The sequence below is a fragment of the Rissa tridactyla genome, chromosome 10, assembly GCF_028500815.1.
Source record: "Rissa tridactyla isolate bRisTri1 chromosome 10, bRisTri1.patW.cur.20221130, whole genome shotgun sequence".
NCBI lineage: Eukaryota > Metazoa > Chordata > Aves > Charadriiformes > Laridae > Rissa > Rissa tridactyla.
The window spans coordinates 16,166,926-16,187,201 of NC_071475.1; the positions used below are offsets into that span (position 1 = coordinate 16,166,926).

The window sequence follows — 20,276 nt, forward strand, 5'->3', positions numbered from 1 at the left end:
CTGTATCTGCCACGGTACCGCACGTACCGCGTGAACCCCCACGTGCTGCGCTGGTTGTGCACCGCTGGCGACAGCCAGGCTGGCAGCAGGGTCGCTGCCGAGGGTTACTGGGGTGCTTTGTGCTGCCCGCTCTCATGGTACGTGCATCTTTCCTACATCTTGTGAGGTCTTTGAATCTTTCTCCATGCCCTGGCGTACAGCCCCCGGCGCAGTGGGGCATGTGGTTGGTGTAGCTCTCAGGGATCTATGTTTAAACGCCCACACACAGGTCTGTACCCGTGTGGGTGACCACCCTGCTGGGTGACACCCGCAGTGGTGGCCGAGGTCTGGGCTGAGCGGCTGCTGCCCAGCCCGTGTTGGTGCCAGCTGTGCATAACCCCCAGGAAAGCACCTTCCCCTTCCAGCACGTGAAACTGGTCATTTGGCAACGGGGCTGGAGCAACAGGCGCCCATGGAAAGGAAAATGTGATTAGCACTGGGGCCGGGGCCTGACGTCAGCCTGAGCAGGAAGCCGCGGACGCGGTCGGAGCTGCCAAGAAAGGCTCGCCTGTGCGGCTCGGCTCTTCCCCAGCCACAGCCAGTGGGGCCAGGGTGGGGACAGGCTGCCAAGGCCAGCCCCTTTGAGAAGAGGAAGCTTTTGGAGAAAACCAGCCCTCCACAGCAGGCCGAGGCAGCGGAGACCAGGGAGCGTCACCGGCCGCGGCCCGAGGCACACACCATGCGCGGATGCCGCTGATGGCCGCAGCGGGGACAGGGGACTCTCAGGAGAGGGACTTCAAAGCCATGCCCCTGCAGCAGCCGCCCCCGGCCCTGAAAGGGGGCTGCCCCCCGGCTCTGTACATCCACAGCATGCCCGCCTGGGTGCTGGAGGATTTCTGCCAGAAGATGGACTGCCTGAGTGACTACGACTGGATGCGGTTCGGTGAGGGGGCCGCGGGCCAGGGGCTGGCGGTGGGGTGACGAGGGGGTGGTGAGGGGGCCGGGGGGCTGGCGGTGGGGTGGCGATGGGGGCAGGCGCGGCAGCAACGCGTTTGGAGGTGCGGTGGAAGGGACAAGGCCATCCCCGCGCAGGGCCTCGGGCTGAGTCTCTCCCCAGTGCTCAGAGGAGCGTGTCCTGTAGACAGGGAATTCCCGGGCTCCCGTCTGTTTTCAGGATCAAGTGAAACCTGTGATTAACAGGTGGAATTCCAGACTTCCGTGTTGCCTCTGCCTCTCCCGGCAGCCAGGCTCCCTCCCCTCGCCCGCCGCTTACCTTTCCCACTCGCTTCTCTGTTTGCACTTTATCTTTGCTACTTGCTCGTCGGTTTTCACAAGACCCCTCACAAGTCCTTACATGTTCTGTTTTTCCTTTCTTTCTTCACTTCATATATGTTCCCTCCTACTTAACTGCCCCTGCTTTTCTCCATCCTGGCCATGTCCAGTTAATAGGTATAGAAAATGTAGTCCCTGAGTTTTTTATTCTTTTTTCTGTATCCCAGTCCAAACAATTCTAACCTGAATCTTTTCTTAGTTGGCCTACCACCTTCTTTTATTTAACATGATTTCATTTCATTCAAGACTTCACTGACTCTGTCTGCTGAGTAAACTCTTCCCCCAGTTAAACTGGCTGACCTGGGGTGGAGTTCGCCTCCCCTATCTTCAGATGCATAAAACCATAAAACTGTATGTGGAATGTCTGTCTGACGCCAGCTGAGGTGTCACCTGGGGGATCTCTGTGTCCCAGCCCCAGCCTCCCTCCTCTGGGCTGAGCTTCAGGAGGGGTGAGCTGCGAGGGGCCGAACCAGACACCAGCGCTGGGGATCTCCATCTCCACCAGCCCCACAGACCACAAATGAGCACGGCTGAATTTACGCAAAATCCCAGGGCACAGTGACAAGGTGATGGTGTGCCACAAGCCACTGTTTCAGCACAGTTCATCCTGGCTTCTCTACCTGGCCCCTCTGCCCTAAGGGGCTGTCACCTTGTCCCCGCAGCTGGCACAGGCTGCCCCACAGTGGGCACTGATGAGGTGGAAGATGTGGCACAACCCCGTCCCAAAGCTAAGGGCATTCTTAGCCACATGTGGTCTTTGACCGTCCTGGTTCCAGCTTGTGCCATAACTCTGGCACTCGCACCGTGTCCGGGTGCATGGGATTTAGCAGTAGTTAAGCAAGGGGAGGGGGCTACGTGTCGGTGAGCGAGGGGTCACCAGCATACTGTGCGCATCCAGGAATTGGGAGAAATTGTGTAGGGTCAGCTTTAGCACGGTATCTCCTGCTCTTAAAAATAGCAGCGTTTCACCCATAGCTTTATCTGACTGTAAATAACATCCAGATGATTCAGTCACTATTTGGCTTACCATAATATTAGTATTTAGTAACGTAGGCAGGAGTGCAATCTCACTACTGATTTCTGTTACCTATTTTGGGATAATCGCACCAGGAATTTAATCTTTATTTTGGTACAAAGTACTAACGTGAAGGAAGATTATGGGGAAAACATGCTGAAAAGTGTGACTAGGTTTTCTTTTCCGGTCTCTAATATAACAACATTTTTTCCAGAATAGTCAAAGGAATAAAAGGAATATCTTACTTTAGGAAATGAATTTTCTTCATGTACACATAGCTAATTTATTGTGATCCTTCCTTTTAAAAGTGTGCAAATGAAAAAGCAAAGTGTGTCTCACACCTTAGCACTCCCTGCTTGCACTTGCTTGTTTTTTTCTAACTTTTACACAAAAATATCGATTGTCTCCTACTAGCCTCTTACGTGATAACTGACCAAACAGAGCTACGGAAAATCAAGTGCATGGAGAGGACAGGGATCAGCATAACCCGAGAGCTGATGTGGTGGTGGGGCGTGAGGCTGGCGACGGTGCAGCAGCTCGTGGACCTGCTGCAGGGACTGCAGCTCTACCGCGCCGCTCAGGTCATCCTGGACTGTGAGTAGCTACCCCTTCCCCCCTGCAGCCAGACCCAGGCCTGTAAATCTCCCCTCCTGGCTGAAGAGACTTCTTGCTGGGAGTCTCATGCTCAAATTCTAAAATTTCTCCACTGATTTTGATTTTCTACTCTCTCACGTAAAATTCATGGTGGGAAAGGAAGAGGTGACAGAGGAGGAATGAACTGGCCCCTCTGGTTCATCATCCCACCTTTGCAGTGGCCATGTCGGATGCTCGGAGAGGTGTCAAGAGAGATTGGCCGTGCTCTGAGCCAGGGGTGGCACAGCCATTGCACCAGGCAGGCTTTCAAAACAGAGCATAGTTATGAATGTTTTAATTTTTTCATACATTTTTGTTTATCCATGAAATTTTGTCATTATACTCTAATTGTCAACAGAGTAGAACATCTCATCAGTTTTGCCTCTGCAGCTTGCTTTCCTGCACCATAAGAAAAAGGTTATGAAAAGGAGAAATGGTTTATCAACTACCTACATTACTATTTCTTTATGTCACTTCATATTTTCTCTATTTCTATCATGTGTTCTCAATCCCTCTGTAAATTAAACAGCTGTAGTCTTTTCTAATTCTTTGTGTGTAATTCTTCTCAACTATCTCCAGGTTGGTCTATTTCAGATTTATCTTTTTTTGAGGTAGAATGATTAGAGTTTGAGCTCAGTGTGCCCAGTTAACGTAAACCATTGCCTTAATCACAGCACTTAAATATAATTTGCCTTTCCATTTTTCTCCATTGAAAATTATGTTTAAATTGCAGCTGTCTGTTTTTGTAAGCCAAATTGTACCTTTATCCAGTTCTGCCACCAAATTTGTTGAACCCTGGACAACATATTGTCTTTCAGTACTGAGGTGCCCCAAAAGTTTCACACATATTCCCACCCAAAATCTACTTTCTGGAAATCAGAAGTTTGTATGAATTTTGCCAGTTCTCTATAGAGAATTACTAGAAATGAAAACTACAGATTTTTGTTATATGGCCAAAAATGCTTAGAGAAGGACTATCCAGGTGCATATGGGAAACGCTCAAAGCTTGTGCGGGCGTAGGCTTCTGCAGGTGGAAAATGTGCTTCTGTGGCAGGGAACTGCCAGCGCCGTTGAGTCACCCCACCAGCGGCTGTTGCGAAACGGCAGCCTGCGCTGCAGCCCGAGCGCAGCTGGCATTCGCCGCGCGAGGCATTTCTCATGGGAAGTCCAATAATGCGTCATGGGTTCTCTCCACAGCCTTGCTTTCTGCTGCGCTGCTGGGTTTCTGTAGTTCCTGGCATTGGCGTGACTCTGCACCTTCAGTTTGGTATGGCAGAAAAAAATCTTTAACATTGGTATTCTAAATTCTATTTTCTTTTTTTTTAAAAAAGAATATTAAGTACTACAGCACAAGCAGCCTTCAAGCAAATTCTGTCTTAGTGCCTCAAACCCAATAACTACAGACCCTAACGAGAGCGTTGCTCAGTTAATGTACCTGATTTTGGCATCACCCATATGCAGCCTCTGATTCAGCAGATCCAGTTTCTGACTGAATTCAGTCACGGCATTCAGCTCAGGAGGCAGGAACAATTCTTACTCCTCATCCCTCACAAAGCAAACAAAGCTCCAGGAAAGTGAACTCGAATCTGCTTTCATTTGTACATCTGTAATGCAATTGTTAATTCCGTCACAGCGACTGTGACTTTGAGGGTCCAATCTGAGTGGACAGGATTGGAAACAATATATTGATTTTTTTAATTTTTTTAAATGCATTGAATAAATCTGATGTAGATATCACCAATGTAATAAGCCTGGCTCCCTGATAATGGTTATTTTTATGGATACTCTGGACTAGAGGCTGACTTACATGATGTGACGGCACTTTTGCTCTGTGCCTGTTCCATATTTAACACAGTTGGTTCCTAGTCTGTAAAGAGAGTTTCTGGGTGCTCTCCTGTAACACACTATAACCTACCACCTTAACTGCTAATTAGTTCCAGCCCTTCTCCCCCGTCTGAGTGCGTTCTGGGGCCCACCTGTGTTTACGGCTGGCTTATTTCGGTGTATTCCTTTACAGAGTTCATTGATGTTTCTGTAATCCCACTTTATACATTATGACTTAATAAAACAAAATCCTGCATTCTCCTTCTGAGAAACGTAAAAACTGAAATTGAAAAATCACTGAGTGTTTTTACCACTACATAATAGCAGCAACATTTTTAAACGTACTTTTTATCTGTCATGGAAAAGGCTGGTTTTGCGTAGTTAGGTATAATGCCTTTTCTTTCCCGTGTGGGTTAATTTTTCCATTTTTGCAAAAGCTGAGTTCAGGGAGCTTAGAAAAGTTACCTGTTAAAACTGAGATGCTGCTGCTTTTACCCCAAGGCGGAGGGTTTTCTCTTCTCTTACAGGCCTTTAAAACAAGACCATGAGTAGATTCCAAACTGCGAGCAGCTCAGCACATTGCAGTGGCGAATTGCTCCCAGGGAGGCTTCATGTAGTTAATTTCAGGGAGCTATTGCTTGGAAACCACCACTTTGCTGGGTTCCAGCTGGTGCGCAGGACATTCAGTACAACCACCCCCTGGAAACCCAGAGTCTCTGATGGTTACACCTGGTCCTGTCTGCAAAGGCCAGGATACGGCATTAAATCCGGAGAGGTGGCACTTCAAAGCCCCTGACAGTCTGCTTACACTGAACCAAGTAAGATTTGTCCCTCTGGTTATGCAGATTGCAAAGAGTCAGGTTTCCAACCCAAAAGCAGCTTCCAGCAGCATCACCATTAAAAAATAAAGATACAACCCAGACAAAAATAATCATCATCACCGCACAGAAGCACTCGTCATGCTGCTGTTTGTCTGAGTGCTTTTCTTTTAAGTGTTGTGTAAATATCACTGCAGCTTGCGCAACACGCGCTTCAGCCTCTGGCACAAGAGGGGACTACCCGCTTGCTCTTGGGATTCTCTGATTTACCTTTTTTTTTGTTGTTGTTAATTGAGCTTTCTCAAAAACATTTCTGACACATTTTGGTCTTCACTTGTCACAGGCTGCAAAAACTAAGGGTTGTCCCCCTGTTAAAAATAAACCCTAATCAACTTCCCCCAGGGTGCGGGAGTACGTGTCTGGGATTCCGAAGGAAAAGCTTGGTTTCTAAAAAATGTAGTTGGCTGATGCAAGTAAACAGGGATCTTTATAATGATTTCTGTGGGCTAGAGAGTGAATAGGGAAAGTAAACACTAAGAACTCATGGCGATAAATGGCCACACTCAATTCAGCTCCTTAAGGCACTGAACTGCTGTAACAGATCTAAGACACCTCTCTTTCTCCCATTTCCTCTGGGACAATGGGTGAACTTCAATATTAGATGGTTCCGTGAAGGGCTTCATAGGGAGTTAGAAGTGATTTTGGTTTTGACTCGGAATTCTGTAAAGCAATATGAAGGTCAGATAAAGATGTGTTAAAATTTTTAGTTATGTTTCTGGATGATCAATATTAATTTTTGTCCCAGATCAATTCACATGCAATAAATTGCAAAACCAGCATGAAATGATCTTTTTAAAAAACTTCTAATAGTCTTCTTTTATGTTGAAGTCCGTAGCAAAGCTTCATATTAATTTAAGTTGCAGAAAGACTGGATTATTTTGTTGTTCTGCCATGTGGAAGTAATTACTTTTTCTGGAATTTACTCAATACAGACATTCCAGTGTGTGCTCAGTCATAAGCAGAAGTGATTTCTGGCAGGATCTTTTCAGGTTTAGACAAATCCTTGAGGTCTCTTTACCCTCTATTTCTGCTTTTTTATCTATATCTGAATCTGCTTACTCAGGTGATTCCTCTCAGGCAGATACAGGGAATACATTGCTTGTTCTGTTGGGCACTTCAAAAAATGAAGGGCCCTTACACCACCAGAATTGTAGTCATTCTTACTTAAAGGAGTCAGAGGCAACACATGGGTGGATGTTTTGCTGGCAGGTTACTTCCAGGAGAGTTCTACCTCCCTTCAACAATTTCTTGCACTGCTCTAGTCCCACTTCTGGATGTCCATAAAAATACATTTTTTTATGTCAGTTCTTTAGCTTCAGTAGTGAACTGTTTGTCTGATGTGCAGGAAGTTGCAAAATTCATGAAAAACCCTGAAAAATAGGTTGGAAGAGGGAAGTGATTCTAATTTTACATACTTCTAGGTTAAAGTACAGGAGGGAAAAGCCAACAACTGCAGAATACAGGGACTGTCAGTTTTGATTAAAGGCCTGCAGGCTGTTTGATAGTGGACTTCAAAAACCTGTAAAATCTGGGATTTCATAGCATTCTGACACAGTCATAAAGAAACATCCCTGATTTTTCTGAGTTTTAGTTTGAAGACCTAGTTTCATGCCAAGCTGCGTTCACAGGTGACATTGAAGAAAGCGGGTACAAACCCCAGACAGAGCTCAAAGAAAGGTGCCTGGCACGAAGATGCCCGTTTCTGCTCCTCGTGCCCATTATTGCCTTTCCCTGCTCTTGAGCTGCTGCCTTTAGTGCCCTGGGACCGTCAGGGCTTGTCTGCCCTGAAACAGCTCTACCCCATCTTGCTTGATCATCGGGAGCAGAGACCGTAAATGAAACACACCGCTTCCTGCTTCTCTCAGATACTCCCAATGCTTTGTTTGTACAAAAAAAAAAAAAAAAAAGAACAAAGCTATTATCTGATTTCAAATACAAACAGAGGCCTGCGGCTTCTCATTCCAAGGTCACCACCGCACTTAAGATACAAAGCTAAAACACCACAAGATACAAAGATAAAACAGCATGACAAAAACCCCCTTGTATTAATGCTTGTGTTTATTTTCTTTTATATAAAAATAAAACATTCATTTTGATTTTTAAGAAAATGCTAAATGTATTGCTGACAAAAGGTGTCAGGTAGAAAAAGGTTAGAACTGCAAGCAGGAGAACGTGGTTATTGGGCAGCAGAAAGTCCGTATATCGTCCCCAGCGCACACTGGGCATTTCCAAGCTCCTTTTCAACCTCAGTGTTAAATATGTTCATGGAGAAGCTGCTTCCTCAGGAGATTTTGACAACCTTGTATATCACAGTATCTTGCATATTTTTGCTTTATTTTTCCCCCACCCTAACTATAGCCTAATCTAATTTTAATAATTCCCTCTAAGATGTACATACTCTTCAAGTCTCTTTTAGAGCTGTAGTGAATCAATAATTCAGCCTATAATTTTTCCGTATATATCAGTAAGTCTTGACCTTTGACCATTTTTATATTTCTCCTAGATTGTCTCCAGTTTCTTTCTGTTCATAAGTAAAAGTATGATTCTTTATTGCAAATAGTTCTATATAGGAAAGTGTTTAGGGGCATAGTCATGACACTAAGCCCACATAACCGAAAACCCTCCTGAAACATTTAACGGCTAAAACCAATACAATTCAGTCAAACGTCCTCAGTCTCATGACAATTAACAAAGAACTGGATGCGTTCTTTAGGCTGGGAGATATTTGTGATTTGAGATCATTGTCTGAAAGACGGTCAATGGAAAATGACAAAATAAATACACTATTATTGCTAATTCCTTATTGTAAGAGACTATGTATCTTCTGCATAGCTGTCACAGATATTTGTTGGAAGCTATCGCTTCTTATTAATTTTCAGTAGTAGTTAACGTCATGAATATGGTCTGAATTTAAACACCAATAGTAGTCCAGCAATTTAACAATAAATTGCTTGAATGTTCATTTTAATGTTCACATTAACTTACAGTCTGTTCTCCTGACTAGGTTTTTTTCCTGGTAGCTGATTAGAGTCAGACTCTGTTTTCCCTGGTAGTCTTCATCTTTCCTTTCTTCTCTTGTGAAGGGACATCAGCCTCTAATATTACCAACTCTGAAAAAGAAGAGAAAGCAGAGCCGCCTAAACAGGAGAACATATCTTTAACTCCCACAGAAACCAAAACTAAAGAGAGAGAAAATGAGATAAGTCTGTTGCCATCACCAGACTCTTCACTCCTGGGAGTATCACCAGCAGGTAGGAAGTAATAGATACAGAATTTGCTTTAACATTGGAATGACCGTGTAGACAAGACTGCTTCCCATTTGCTTTCAGTATAGAAGAATGACTATATTGCTCTTAGAAATGGTCACATTTGAATATTTGCCTTTTTCCTAGCACTGTTGTCTCCTGAACTGTTTATTCCCAACTTTAGCAGACAGCCTCCTGTTCCTCCTTCCAAGAGCTCTCTCAGCCTTGAGAAATGCTGGCTAAATCTGCCCCTGGGGCCTCAGGACATTCCCCAGGTCTCTGTGAACACCTGGGTCCCGTCACAGCTCCGTACCAGATCAGCGCATACATTCCTCCCCATGTCCCTCTCTCCGTGCCAATGAGCCCAGGGCAGAAGAGCCGTGCACGGGCCAGCAGTTCCCCTGCCTGGGCAAGGAGGGAGCGGAGCCACAGGACCCACCGCAGAGGCATCTGACCAGCCCTACAGACACGGGGAGCTCTGCGTCACCAGCCAGGACCAGAGATCGGCATACTCATCCTGCAAAGAGGAGCCAGGAACACAGCTCCCTAGCTTCTCACAGTATTTCACATTTTGACAGCTTCTCACAGGTTATCCCTGGTTAGAAAATTCAGCAAAATATCCCAGACCTTCATAATTAGTCACAGGCAAAAATTAGTATTGCAAAAATAAGGTGTATTTTCCATGCTGTTATTTCAGTTTCAGGTGCTGTTCCTGAAGGAGCCTTGTATTCACTCCCCTCTCCACCACCTCCCCCAAGAGACCTTTTGAAATCCTTACAGTCAAATCCTCCCGTCTCATCAAGTGTGAAGGTAAATCCCTTTAGTACTCATTGATTATAACAATGAAAATCATCTTTATGGCATTCTGTGTTTTTTTCAATTAAAGTTTATCCCTTTACTTGTGTAAAATATAGATCTGGTGAATAAGGGGGGCTTTATTACAATTTGTTTGGACTGAATATAATGGTAATGCAACAGTTAGATTACTTATGGTATACATCACTTTTTTGCCAGTGAAGGACCAGTGAGGGGAAAAATTAACAATATTGCACACTGCATAGCTCAGCATGGGTAACATGCCCACAAATAGCAATTGATTTTGAAGGAATTTCTAGTATAGATTTTACACAGGACTTAACATTTCTGGTGGGATCATACAACAGGGCAATATATACCACAGACTAGTCAGAATAGCATACTTCTTTTAATTTTTTACATAAAATGTGGTTTCTGCTCCAAACTGGGCTAGTACCAAAGTTCAGTCAGGTTGCCCAGAGCCTTGTGTAGCTGACAATTGGCAGTCTCCAGGGATGGAGGTTCCATCACCTCTCTGAGCCCCTGTTCCAGTGCTTAACCAGCTCACTGGGGAAAGTTTTTCTCATGTTCCTAATGATTTCCATGCAGTTTCCCGTTCCTCCCTATAGCTCCGGTTCTCCAGTCTCCCTGCAGCTCTCTTGTCTTTAAAATAGTCTGGCTGGATCTGGCCTGCGGTTCTCAGATTCTTTCCCAGATCCATGTGCACGCTCTGGTCCCATCATGGTTCTGTCTTGGCCTGTTCTCTTTGGTTTATTTTGTTTGAGATTTTTTTAAAGATTGTGTTTTAAGACTTTAAACTCTCCCAAAAGAACATGGTTCACGAGTACCAGCCAGAAGAGAAAATGGCTACAAAGAATGCAGTAGTTTCAGAGTTTCTTGAGAGGGGGTTGTTTTGTTTTCTCAAGGCTGGAGCACACAAAGGTTGTGAAAGCTGCGTGATTAGGCTACAGTGGAACTGTAATAATGATTGGCATTTGGACTTGCCACACTGGAAGCAAAACATTATTGCGCAACTGATGCCAGGTGCTTCAGAAATAGATGGGAAGTTCCTACCAGAACATAAATACATTAAGAGGGACACTACTTTCTGATCCAGCTCTTTCTTGATATATGCCCCAGCCATACAGATTAATATTTTTTGTAGCTTAAACATCACTTCAAATAAATATATGGACTTTTAAACAAAACTAAGTCTGTTTTCTAGGAAAGGTGGAAATGCAAATCAGTAACTGTCTTCTAGTCTCTTCTACTATGCAAAATTTTTACACCAGCAAAGCACATCAGGACAGGTATTACAAAGGGAAACACTGAATAATTGCAGAGCAGCTTTCACAATTTCTTTCAACAATCACAGTGACTGCTTAAATCACGGGAAAGAAAATATGACACCTGAAAGAAGGAAAAAGCATATGAATTTTCATGAGATAAACTTGTTTCTTCTACAAATGTGTAGCCTTGCAGCTCTTCTAGTCCTCAGCAGGAGACAATGACCGATCTCCCCAGCGGGAGTCTCTTGTGGACCCCGAGGGAAGTTACTAATGCCACAAATGGTTTCAGTGACAAGAGCAGGATTTGTGAAGGTACTTTTGCGGATGTCTACAAAGGTCAGAGGAACAACATGGTGTATGTCATCAAAAGATTGAAAGAGGCAAGTACTCCACCTTTTCTTTTTCTTTGAAGGGGGTATGTTATTAGTATCTCTCGAGCATTAGCAGTCGTTTAATATTGTATTGCAAGGAACCAGAACAGCTACACAAGAGGAGAGGTAAAAAGGAAATGATGTAAAGTAAGTAAACCTAGATTCAGCAAACACATATGAGAGATATTTCACTCATGGGAGTAGTTTTATTAACTCTGTCCATGGGAGTAGCCTGCAATGTCGCTGCCTTGGCGATTGGATCAGAGGTGTCTTTACACTGGTTTTTGTTCTAATTTTCAATTAATTGTTGCCTTTGACACACAGTTGCCGTCAGTGATACTTGCCAATTTTCTAAAGTAGCTTGTCATCTAGAGACTAAAACATCTGTATAAATGCAATGTCTTAATAATTACTATTGACATTCTATTGCATGTTTTCACTTTTCAGGTGGAATGCACAAACCCAAATTCCACCCAGAGATTCTTTCACACAGAAGTACAGATTTGCTTTCGGTAAGTGGCTGGCTTTCCAACGCAACCCCTGTGTGCGCTGCATGCGGCCCGTTGCCCGTGTGTTTGGTTGAGGATGCTGTGTCCCCCCCAGGCGCCGTGCTGGCCTGGGGACCGCCGGGTGTGGACGGGCTCTGCTGGAGCCCTGGGAAGCATCGTGCCTCCCGCGATGCTGCAGTTCCCCACTGAACAAAGGCAGCCGCTGGGGCGAGGAAGCCGTGCCTTCTGGAGCTTGGCAGCCCTCCTGCCGGGGCTGCGATGGGCTCCCCTCACGGCGAGGGGGGTTGCCCTTCTGCCACCCGGCTCTCGGCCATCCTGTGCTGCCAGCTGCAGGACACAATTCCCAGTGGCCTTCCATTCAGGAATTCATCCCAGCTCAGGAATGTATTTTTCTGTGTTGCTCTTATTTCATTTGCAAATCATTGTTGATCTGTGCCTGCAGGTGTTGTCATGTCAACATTTTGCAGCTGCTGGGTTTCTCAGTAGAAACTGGATTGCACTGTCTGATATATCCATACCTGCCTAATGGATCACTGCAAAACCAGCTTCAGCCTCAAGTAAGCAAATAATCTGAGTCTGTTATCTACCTGTGATTGCAAGTCCTGTCCTGTTATTGTATGAAAGCCAATTATATCTCTCTGAATTCTGAGAAACAGTCAAAAAAAAAAAAAAGTGCCCAAATACCTTGACCACAAGCACTAGAAAGGCTGCAGCTCTTCTCCAGTTTTTCTACTGCAAAGCACATCAGGTCAACAGGAATTTTCTGTGGGGCGGCCTTTAGATTTTTAAAGTAATAAGGAATCTGCAAAACATGCCTATTCATATTGTAACACTTCATTGGATTTGGGAACAGTTTGCTGTAGAATCCATCATCATATTCATTTGCACAATGAGCTACAAAGTTTTACAAGGGATTCAGAGGGAACAGATTGAGATGTTCTTACCTACAGAAAGAACACTTCCAGAGGAGATCACGAGGCAGAAAAACATCAGAAAAGCAATCCACCAAAACCAGTGCTATGCCTCAATAATGGCCAGCACTTGATGCTTTGGACAAGCGTGATCCTTGCTGTGTCCTTATCTCACCTCCTCCCGTGGCAGGCAAAATGTGCAGCACAATATATAAGAATAGGTTCCTTCCTTAACCTAGAAATCATCAGTTTCTGTCTTGGACCAAACTTTTGATTCAGGTCAGAGTTTTGATTGGCACTACAACTAAGCCTTTGGTTTTCAAAACTACTAATGTCTTACTGGGTTTTTTTTACCATTTTTTTCCTCACTTCCTTGCAGGCTGATTCTGCTCCACTGACCTGGGAGATGCGAATTAGCATCGCTGTACGACTCATCCGAGCTGTAGAGTATTTACATAATTTTGGAATTCTTCATGGGAATATCAAAAGGTGAGGGGTTTGGCATAGCAGCACTTCCTTGGGCACCTGTTAATTACAGGGTTTCTTTGTCAATAATGGCTCAAAGCTTATGCAATTTTGAAATCCACTTGTGGTATCTTTCTGCTGTCTCTTGTTCTATGGGTGTTTACCATTTTATGTTTCATCTGCCTCTCTTCTCTAAATGATGGAAGTATATTCTTTTGAAGTAGTTTTTGGAGTGCTTGTTCTTTCCCTCTCCCTTTCTACCATTCTTTATCCTTTCATTCATAGCTGGAAACTTTCAGCACTTAACTTTAACTTAACTTTAAAAGTGTAAAACTTTAAATCTTTACCTCAAGTTAAAGTAAATACTTGACCGATATTGTTACTTGTCTTTCTTTATCACAGCTCAAATGTCTTGTTGGATGAAAACTTTACACCAAAGCTTGGACATTCAGGTCTGCGACTGTATTCTGTTGATAAAAAATCAGAATATGCTGTGATGAAAACCAAAGTCCTACAAGCTTCGCTTACTTATCTGCCAGAAGATTTTATCAGACATGGGCAGTTAACAGAAAAAGTTGATATATTCAGCTGTGGTGTGGTATGTTGCCTTTTTTCCATGTTCTGCTTCATTCTTTGGTGCTTCCGGACAGAAAATTGCATATAAGAGCATGTGCCGCATACAGTTGTTTTGCCAGAAATTTCATATCATAGTTGCTGACTATATAATGTGTTGAAATCCTGTTTTTAATTATGTTCACAGCCCAAATATACTTCAGTTTGTGGCAAAGTGAGGTGAATCTTTTGAACAACAGAAACAAAGTTGTTTCTTGTTGCAAAAAAATTATTACTGCCGATGGTTTTTTTAAAAAAAAAAAGAACAGCAGAAAGACTGCACTTAGGTTCTCAGAATTCTTGCAATTTGCCACGTGAACTGCCACAAACATCACCTGCTAATTTGGAAGTTCGACTAAAATAATTGTTAGCCTATGATGTCTGCTGTCTCCAGGTGTTTCAATTTAAATAGGAAGTTACTCTGTTCAGTGTGATCCCTCATCTGGATTTAGAATGAGCTTCTTCTCACCCTTCGTTTCAACATATCTGTTGTACCTAACTATAAAATTTGGATTTGGCTCTGGAGGTAGATCTAAAGTGTCATAACGATTGCCCAGATCTGGCTTTGTTAAGCCATCTGAAGTAAAAATATAATTTAAAAATGCCCTGGCAGTTCAATATTTCTTTAGTTACAAAGCTCATTTTAAAAAATGGAATTAATTCTGAACAAATTGTTTTATCTTTCAAATATACTTTCTAGGTCTTAGCAGAGATACTGACAGGGATTAAGGCACTGGATGAAGGAAGACAGCCTGTCTATCTGGTGAGCAAAAGCAGGAATAATGAATACCAGCGTGAGTGAATGGGGTTGCTGTCATAAAATGAATTTTCATTTATACAAGTGCAGTTTGTTATTTGCAGTCTGCTGCACACATCCTGAAGAAGGGATGTTGAAGCCTCATCCTGGTTCCATTAACACCAGTAGCCTACCTGCCTTTAACTCGAAGCAGAATATACATTCCCATTGCACATACCACACTCGTGAGTGCTGGCCTGATGATATTAGGAGATACTCCCGAATAATTGGTGTCTAAATACGTGCTTATTTCAGAGACAAGGCTTTGTGCTGAAATGCTGCTGCATGCTTTTTCTGTGCCAGAAAGAGGTGTTAGGAGCCAACCTGAATGGGGAAACCTGGGTAGGTGGTAACTGCAGTTCCTCCTCATCGTGTTTATCAGGTGTCGATGTATTGCACAACTGTCTGGAATTTATCCCCTGGCCCATTTGCCCGGGCTGGGATTAGGGCAACACAAACCACTTTCACAAGCAGCCGGCACTGGCCAGGATCACTGAATGCCATTACCACCATCTTCATGAAAACAGACTCCACCTCTGTTCCCCCTGGGGGGGAGCACTCCTTCCCTATGCCAGCTTGTTCCAGCCTTTGAGGGGAAAACGACAGTATTCTTAATTACTATTTCCAAGCAATTCAGCAATGCTCAAATGGGTTCAGAAAATAAAGGATCCTAGGTTTCTGATTTCTTTAACAAATGTTTGAAAAGTCCTGTGCGAGAATGCTGCTATATACAGCACTGATTATTTTTCATTCCTATAAACGGGCATAAACTGAGAAGAGCTGGGTCTGCTTTAGTGAATTTGGCATTAGACACATGCAGAGAAAACCTTTGGCCTTTTCTCTCCTGTGAAAACAAACACTTCTGTCAGTTGCACAAATGGAGATTCTTAAAGCTTTTAGGTCTGTAAACCAGCCATTAAGGAGCAATAATAACAAATATATGGCAAGACTCATATTCTCCGTAATTCAGACAGAAATAAACGTTTGTGTTAATTTTGCTTTCGCTGATGTATCTCTTTCTTTTGAACAGAAAGATATGATTGCTGATGAAATTCAAACAGCGAAAGAAAGCTCTCACTCCAAAGTAAAAAATTTTGAAAAGCTGGCTGCCAAGGAAATATGCAGTAAATATCTAGACAGGAGAGCAGGACACTTGCTGGAAGAGGTTGCCATTGATTTTGCCTCAGCCATCTGCCTTTGTCTGAGAAAGAAGAACTCTAACATAGCAGAGGTAATAGTTTAAATACGTGACCAAGATTTTAGTCTCCTTGACAGCAGGTCATTCATGCCTTGCCTGTTTTTGAGAGTATTGACATAGGAGAACATGTGTAAGCAGGGCTACAGGAATTATTCTGCATTCACAGATTTTGTTGTTAAAAACAGGTGCTTGAAATTATGGAAATGGCTGAAAACAAATTAAGAGAGCATTACATCTGTGGAGGCAGCCTTTCTGGATTCTCCATGAATGCTCCAGAAGAAACTGATGATGAGACGATGAGTTTGAGCACGGATGTGCCTTCTGCGGGGGGGAATAAAGAGGGCAGCGCCCAGCCAGCCATCCTGATGAGTGCCGATCCACCCACAACTTCAGTAGCAGTTGTGTCACCCGACATTTACTGCGGACAAATGTCCCGGGTCCCTTGTGAATCAGATGAATCGAGCAGTTTTATATGGAATCCTTCAGAGAAATCTCCAGATGAGCTACCCAGCATCAGCTTTAAGGATTCAGAAACCGTGGCAGGCTCTGAGTGCAGGACGGGGCAGGTCCAGCCTGCAAAGGGCCTCCAGGAGAGGAGCGCAGCATGCGCCAAAGCTGACACATCCCAGGAGACGACATCCGCAGCATGGAGCACCTTCCCACACAGAAACCCAGACAGCGACTCTTCCTGTTCTGCACAAGGTAAATATAGATAAACCTGAAGGCTGCACGCAGAACATGCAAAAGCATACAATCTTCAAGCTGTTTGGGCAAAACTGCCCCGTTCCTGTTTGGATAACAGAAGGCTGTGTAAAAGGGCTCTAGAATTATAATAGCAGGGACAAATCACTCTCTGCTCCAGAATCACTTAGGTTCTTCTTCCTACTTATAACACATTTCAGTAAATCTTTTATTCTTGGTTATGATTTTACCAATAAATCTACAAAACGTTTTCTGGTTTTCTATCAGATTTTTTTCCTAAGACAGTTTTGTTTTGTTTTTAAATTTATTTTCTGTTCCTTAGGCAATAGATGGATTTTGTTCTCAATATTTGGGCTTTTTTGTTTTTCAGTCAGAGAGACATCTTGGAAAATACAGATAAATGATCAAAAAAAGAAGCTCATGGAAAATATTTTGCTGTATGAAGAAGACAAATTAAGCAGTTCTGAACTTTTTGAATCATAAATTGGATGGATTTATTAGCAGTGGCCATCTCAGAAGAAGAAATCGGGACTGTCTCTTCATTAGAAAGATGGTAAAAGTGTACCTTTCGTGTAAGGTTAAGTAGCAGATCTGGATCAGAAACATTGGCCCTGACTGCAGAAAACAAAAGTGATCACAGAGAAGAAACAGAAAATACCTGCTCTAAGGCAGATCACAGCATGATGCCACTCTGTAAACAGAAGTGCCTTCTTCCTTTTCATCCGCAATGTAAAAAGGTATGGCAAACACAAACACTTGCCAAAATAATTTACGATCCTTTTGCAGTGTATTTCATAAAGCATCTACATATAACGTATGTCTTATTAAAAACGACAGTCCTAAAAGCAAGAGGACAAGCGCTGCTCAGCAGTGACACTGCCCTTTGCTGTTACCCCATCGCGTACAAGCAGACAGAAACCTTCAGAGAGACTGGAGGTTTCAGTTTTCAAATGGATCTGTCCTATTCCATATAATCTTAGTTCACACACTCAAAAACTGTATTACCAGAGAGGGGAATTTTTATGCAAGTTCTCATATGTATTCTACATGATGCAATCTCAGTTTGAATTGCACTGAACATAGTTGTAAGTAAGTAATTTAAGCCATGTTGGTCTACTCCATAAGCTGCTCTACTACGTATGACACCATTTGAGGTCTAACCTTTACGTTTCACTGTCAGGAGCTCTAAGACAGTGTTTAATACTTCATAAGACTATTTTTGGAAGTTATTTTTTTCTAAGTGTCCTTTACGTGTTGTAAGGTTTCTCATTATGTTTCACATGGTAACTGTTGTATATTTTGGATTAGGGACAAGATTTTAATTTAAAGTATCTTTAATTTTATAGGTCACTTGAAATTGGATTTGTTGTATTTATTTTGGCAATGGGTTAAAGAATCGGTGCAAGATGAGCTAGTAAGGGCCCTGATCACGGAGCCACGCTCCCCACGTGTTCTCAGAGAGGAGTCGGTGTGTGTCTCCCGGCTCACCCAGCATTAACAGCCTTGGGCTCAGCCTCGGGGAGCACTCCTAAAAGAAAACTAACAGAAACTTGTATGCTGTCATATTTATTATCAAGTGAAGGCCCCCTTAAGAAACTGTCACTTTTATTGTTATGACTATTTGTTATGTGTAATATTGCTAGCATATTCCACTTTTGCGCAGTCTAAGGAACTACAGGTTAATTACAAACAAGAAGAGCCACCTGAACACACAGCTCAGGTTCCAGACAGGTGTCTGCTGCCTCCTTCGCACAAGCAATAGGGCCTGATGTATGCAAATGGCTGAAATTCACAATAGAGTTCAGGGAATATTTTGGAAAAATACAAATTTATACATAATTCTTTTCATTGGAATTGTGTAATGGTATAGTTTTCCTAGCTTTACATGAAGGTCTCTGAGTAAGGCCTCATATCTTCTGTATTTGTACAGTACCTGGTTCATTGTGGGTACTATTAGGAGCAAGTAAAAGTATTTTAACTAAAGAGCTGAGTATTAGAATCATCTACACATTTATCAATCAAATTTATTTCTACACTAAAAACTGGTGAAAACCCTTAATTAAAAGTGCCTTGGATACTGGCTATGTATTTGCCAGTGTCAGGTTTTTTATTTTACCAGAATCAAACCAAGAAAACATTGGTACCGACATAAGAAACATTGAGTGTATTCAGATTGGTCAACAGCTGCTTAATTATACATGAGATTTAATTGAGCTACTTTATGGTGCTGAAACTTTAACATTAATTGTTTTTCATGGGTATATTTTGGGAGATCCATGCTAAATACCTGGGTCTCCTCCAGGAGGACATGCACACGGGCACACCCCAGAGCTGAATGGAAACCAGAAGTTTTATAGATTGAGGAACAGAATTTAGACACAGTTCTGTTTCACACAAATGCTTTACAGGTTTTATTCTTCTGTAGTCACAAAAGGAAACTGTTATTCTTTGCCTTCTTCCATGTTCATTCTAAAATTTCCAGAGGTGATCTACATGGTCTCGTAGAGTTACACGGGTCTCTAATGTAACATAGACGAGACACTGCGTGGTCTTGCAATAATGGTACTCTACTACATCACTTGGCTATTCAGTATAAAGTATCTTTTAATCTCAACTTGGCAAATTTATACATTACTGTTTACTAATACCTTTGTGAATAAAAAACCTGAAAAAAATCCCGTTTTTGTAGCCTGTTTTTTCATGACTTGTGGCACAGAAAAATGTGTCTCAATCCACCCTGTTCAGGTAAATTTGTGTTATTAGGGAAGCAGCTCAAGGTCTCTTTGCACACACTTAATCATTGGTAATCATTACTACAAACATGTTTATTCAGTCTTCGCTCACTGTTAAATAGCTGATTTTTTCCTTTGAGGTGTCCCTAGAGAAAAATTTCACTCCAAAATGAATAATTACAAGAATTACTGAGATACAACTGACACCGTTGATATTGTTGTTTAGATGCACAATCTATAGTATCCTTTATCCTCCAGACACTGTAGCTCTTTGTCACAAATGAAGGACAACTCTGCTTTTTTTTTTATCCATGAACCCCAGAATAAGAGCAGAGAATATAAATTTTAAAAAATACAGCTGTTATAGAACTGAAGAACTGCGCAAGTAAAACTCATTTGTAGATTAGCACCTCCCAAATGTGCTGTTAAAACCTAGAGGCTGAATATTATCCTATATTGTTGATTAATAGCAAGAACTATCAATTCATTCACACATTATTCTATTATTTCTTGTATGTTTAATTTTAATAACATGCATAAATACAGCCATGGAAGTGTCACGTCTACTAGCAAAACCAGGCAGGCAGTTAAACACGTGGAGTGTGAAGACAGTGCGTTACACAGTTTTTGAAGTCACTAATTGCTAGGTAACAAACTAGCAGATTTTTCTGTAACCATTGACCGCATCCCATCTATCCTTTGTACTAGAACGTTTTTGTATGTAAAATGAAATGTCACGCTGTAAAATATACAGCTTCCAACACGTGCTGGTGTTGGGGTTTTTCCGGGCAGCAGTGAAATAGCTGCATTTCCTGCCGTTCGATGAACTGTATTTCCTGCTGCCGTCTCTTACGCAGTTGCCGCCGTTTGTTAAAGTCAACGGTAAATTTCCCTAAATTGAAGGACTGGCCTCGATCTTCAGGCGTTCCGGTAAAGCCAGCACAAGGACAACCCCACCATACGTGGCTGCGATCTGTACACGTTAAGTAG

General features: G+C 42.8%; 1 protein-coding gene across 1 annotated transcript; it reads left to right on the forward strand.

Moving 5' to 3' along the window:
• Positions 1-440: 440 nt before the first annotated feature.
• IRAK2 (interleukin 1 receptor associated kinase 2) lies at positions 441-19,455 on the forward strand. The gene is made up of 13 exons (XM_054216100.1): positions 441-922; positions 2,741-2,920; positions 8,745-8,912; positions 9,604-9,716; positions 11,176-11,370; positions 11,809-11,873; positions 12,313-12,427; positions 13,161-13,270; positions 13,649-13,844; positions 14,559-14,621; positions 15,685-15,885; positions 16,038-16,554; positions 16,925-19,455. The coding sequence occupies exons 1-13, from the start codon at positions 727-729 to the stop codon at positions 17,035-17,037; spliced, it is 2,232 nt and encodes a 743-aa protein (XP_054072075.1). The 5' UTR covers positions 441-726; the 3' UTR covers positions 17,038-19,455.
• The last annotated feature ends 821 nt before the right edge of the window (positions 19,456-20,276 follow it).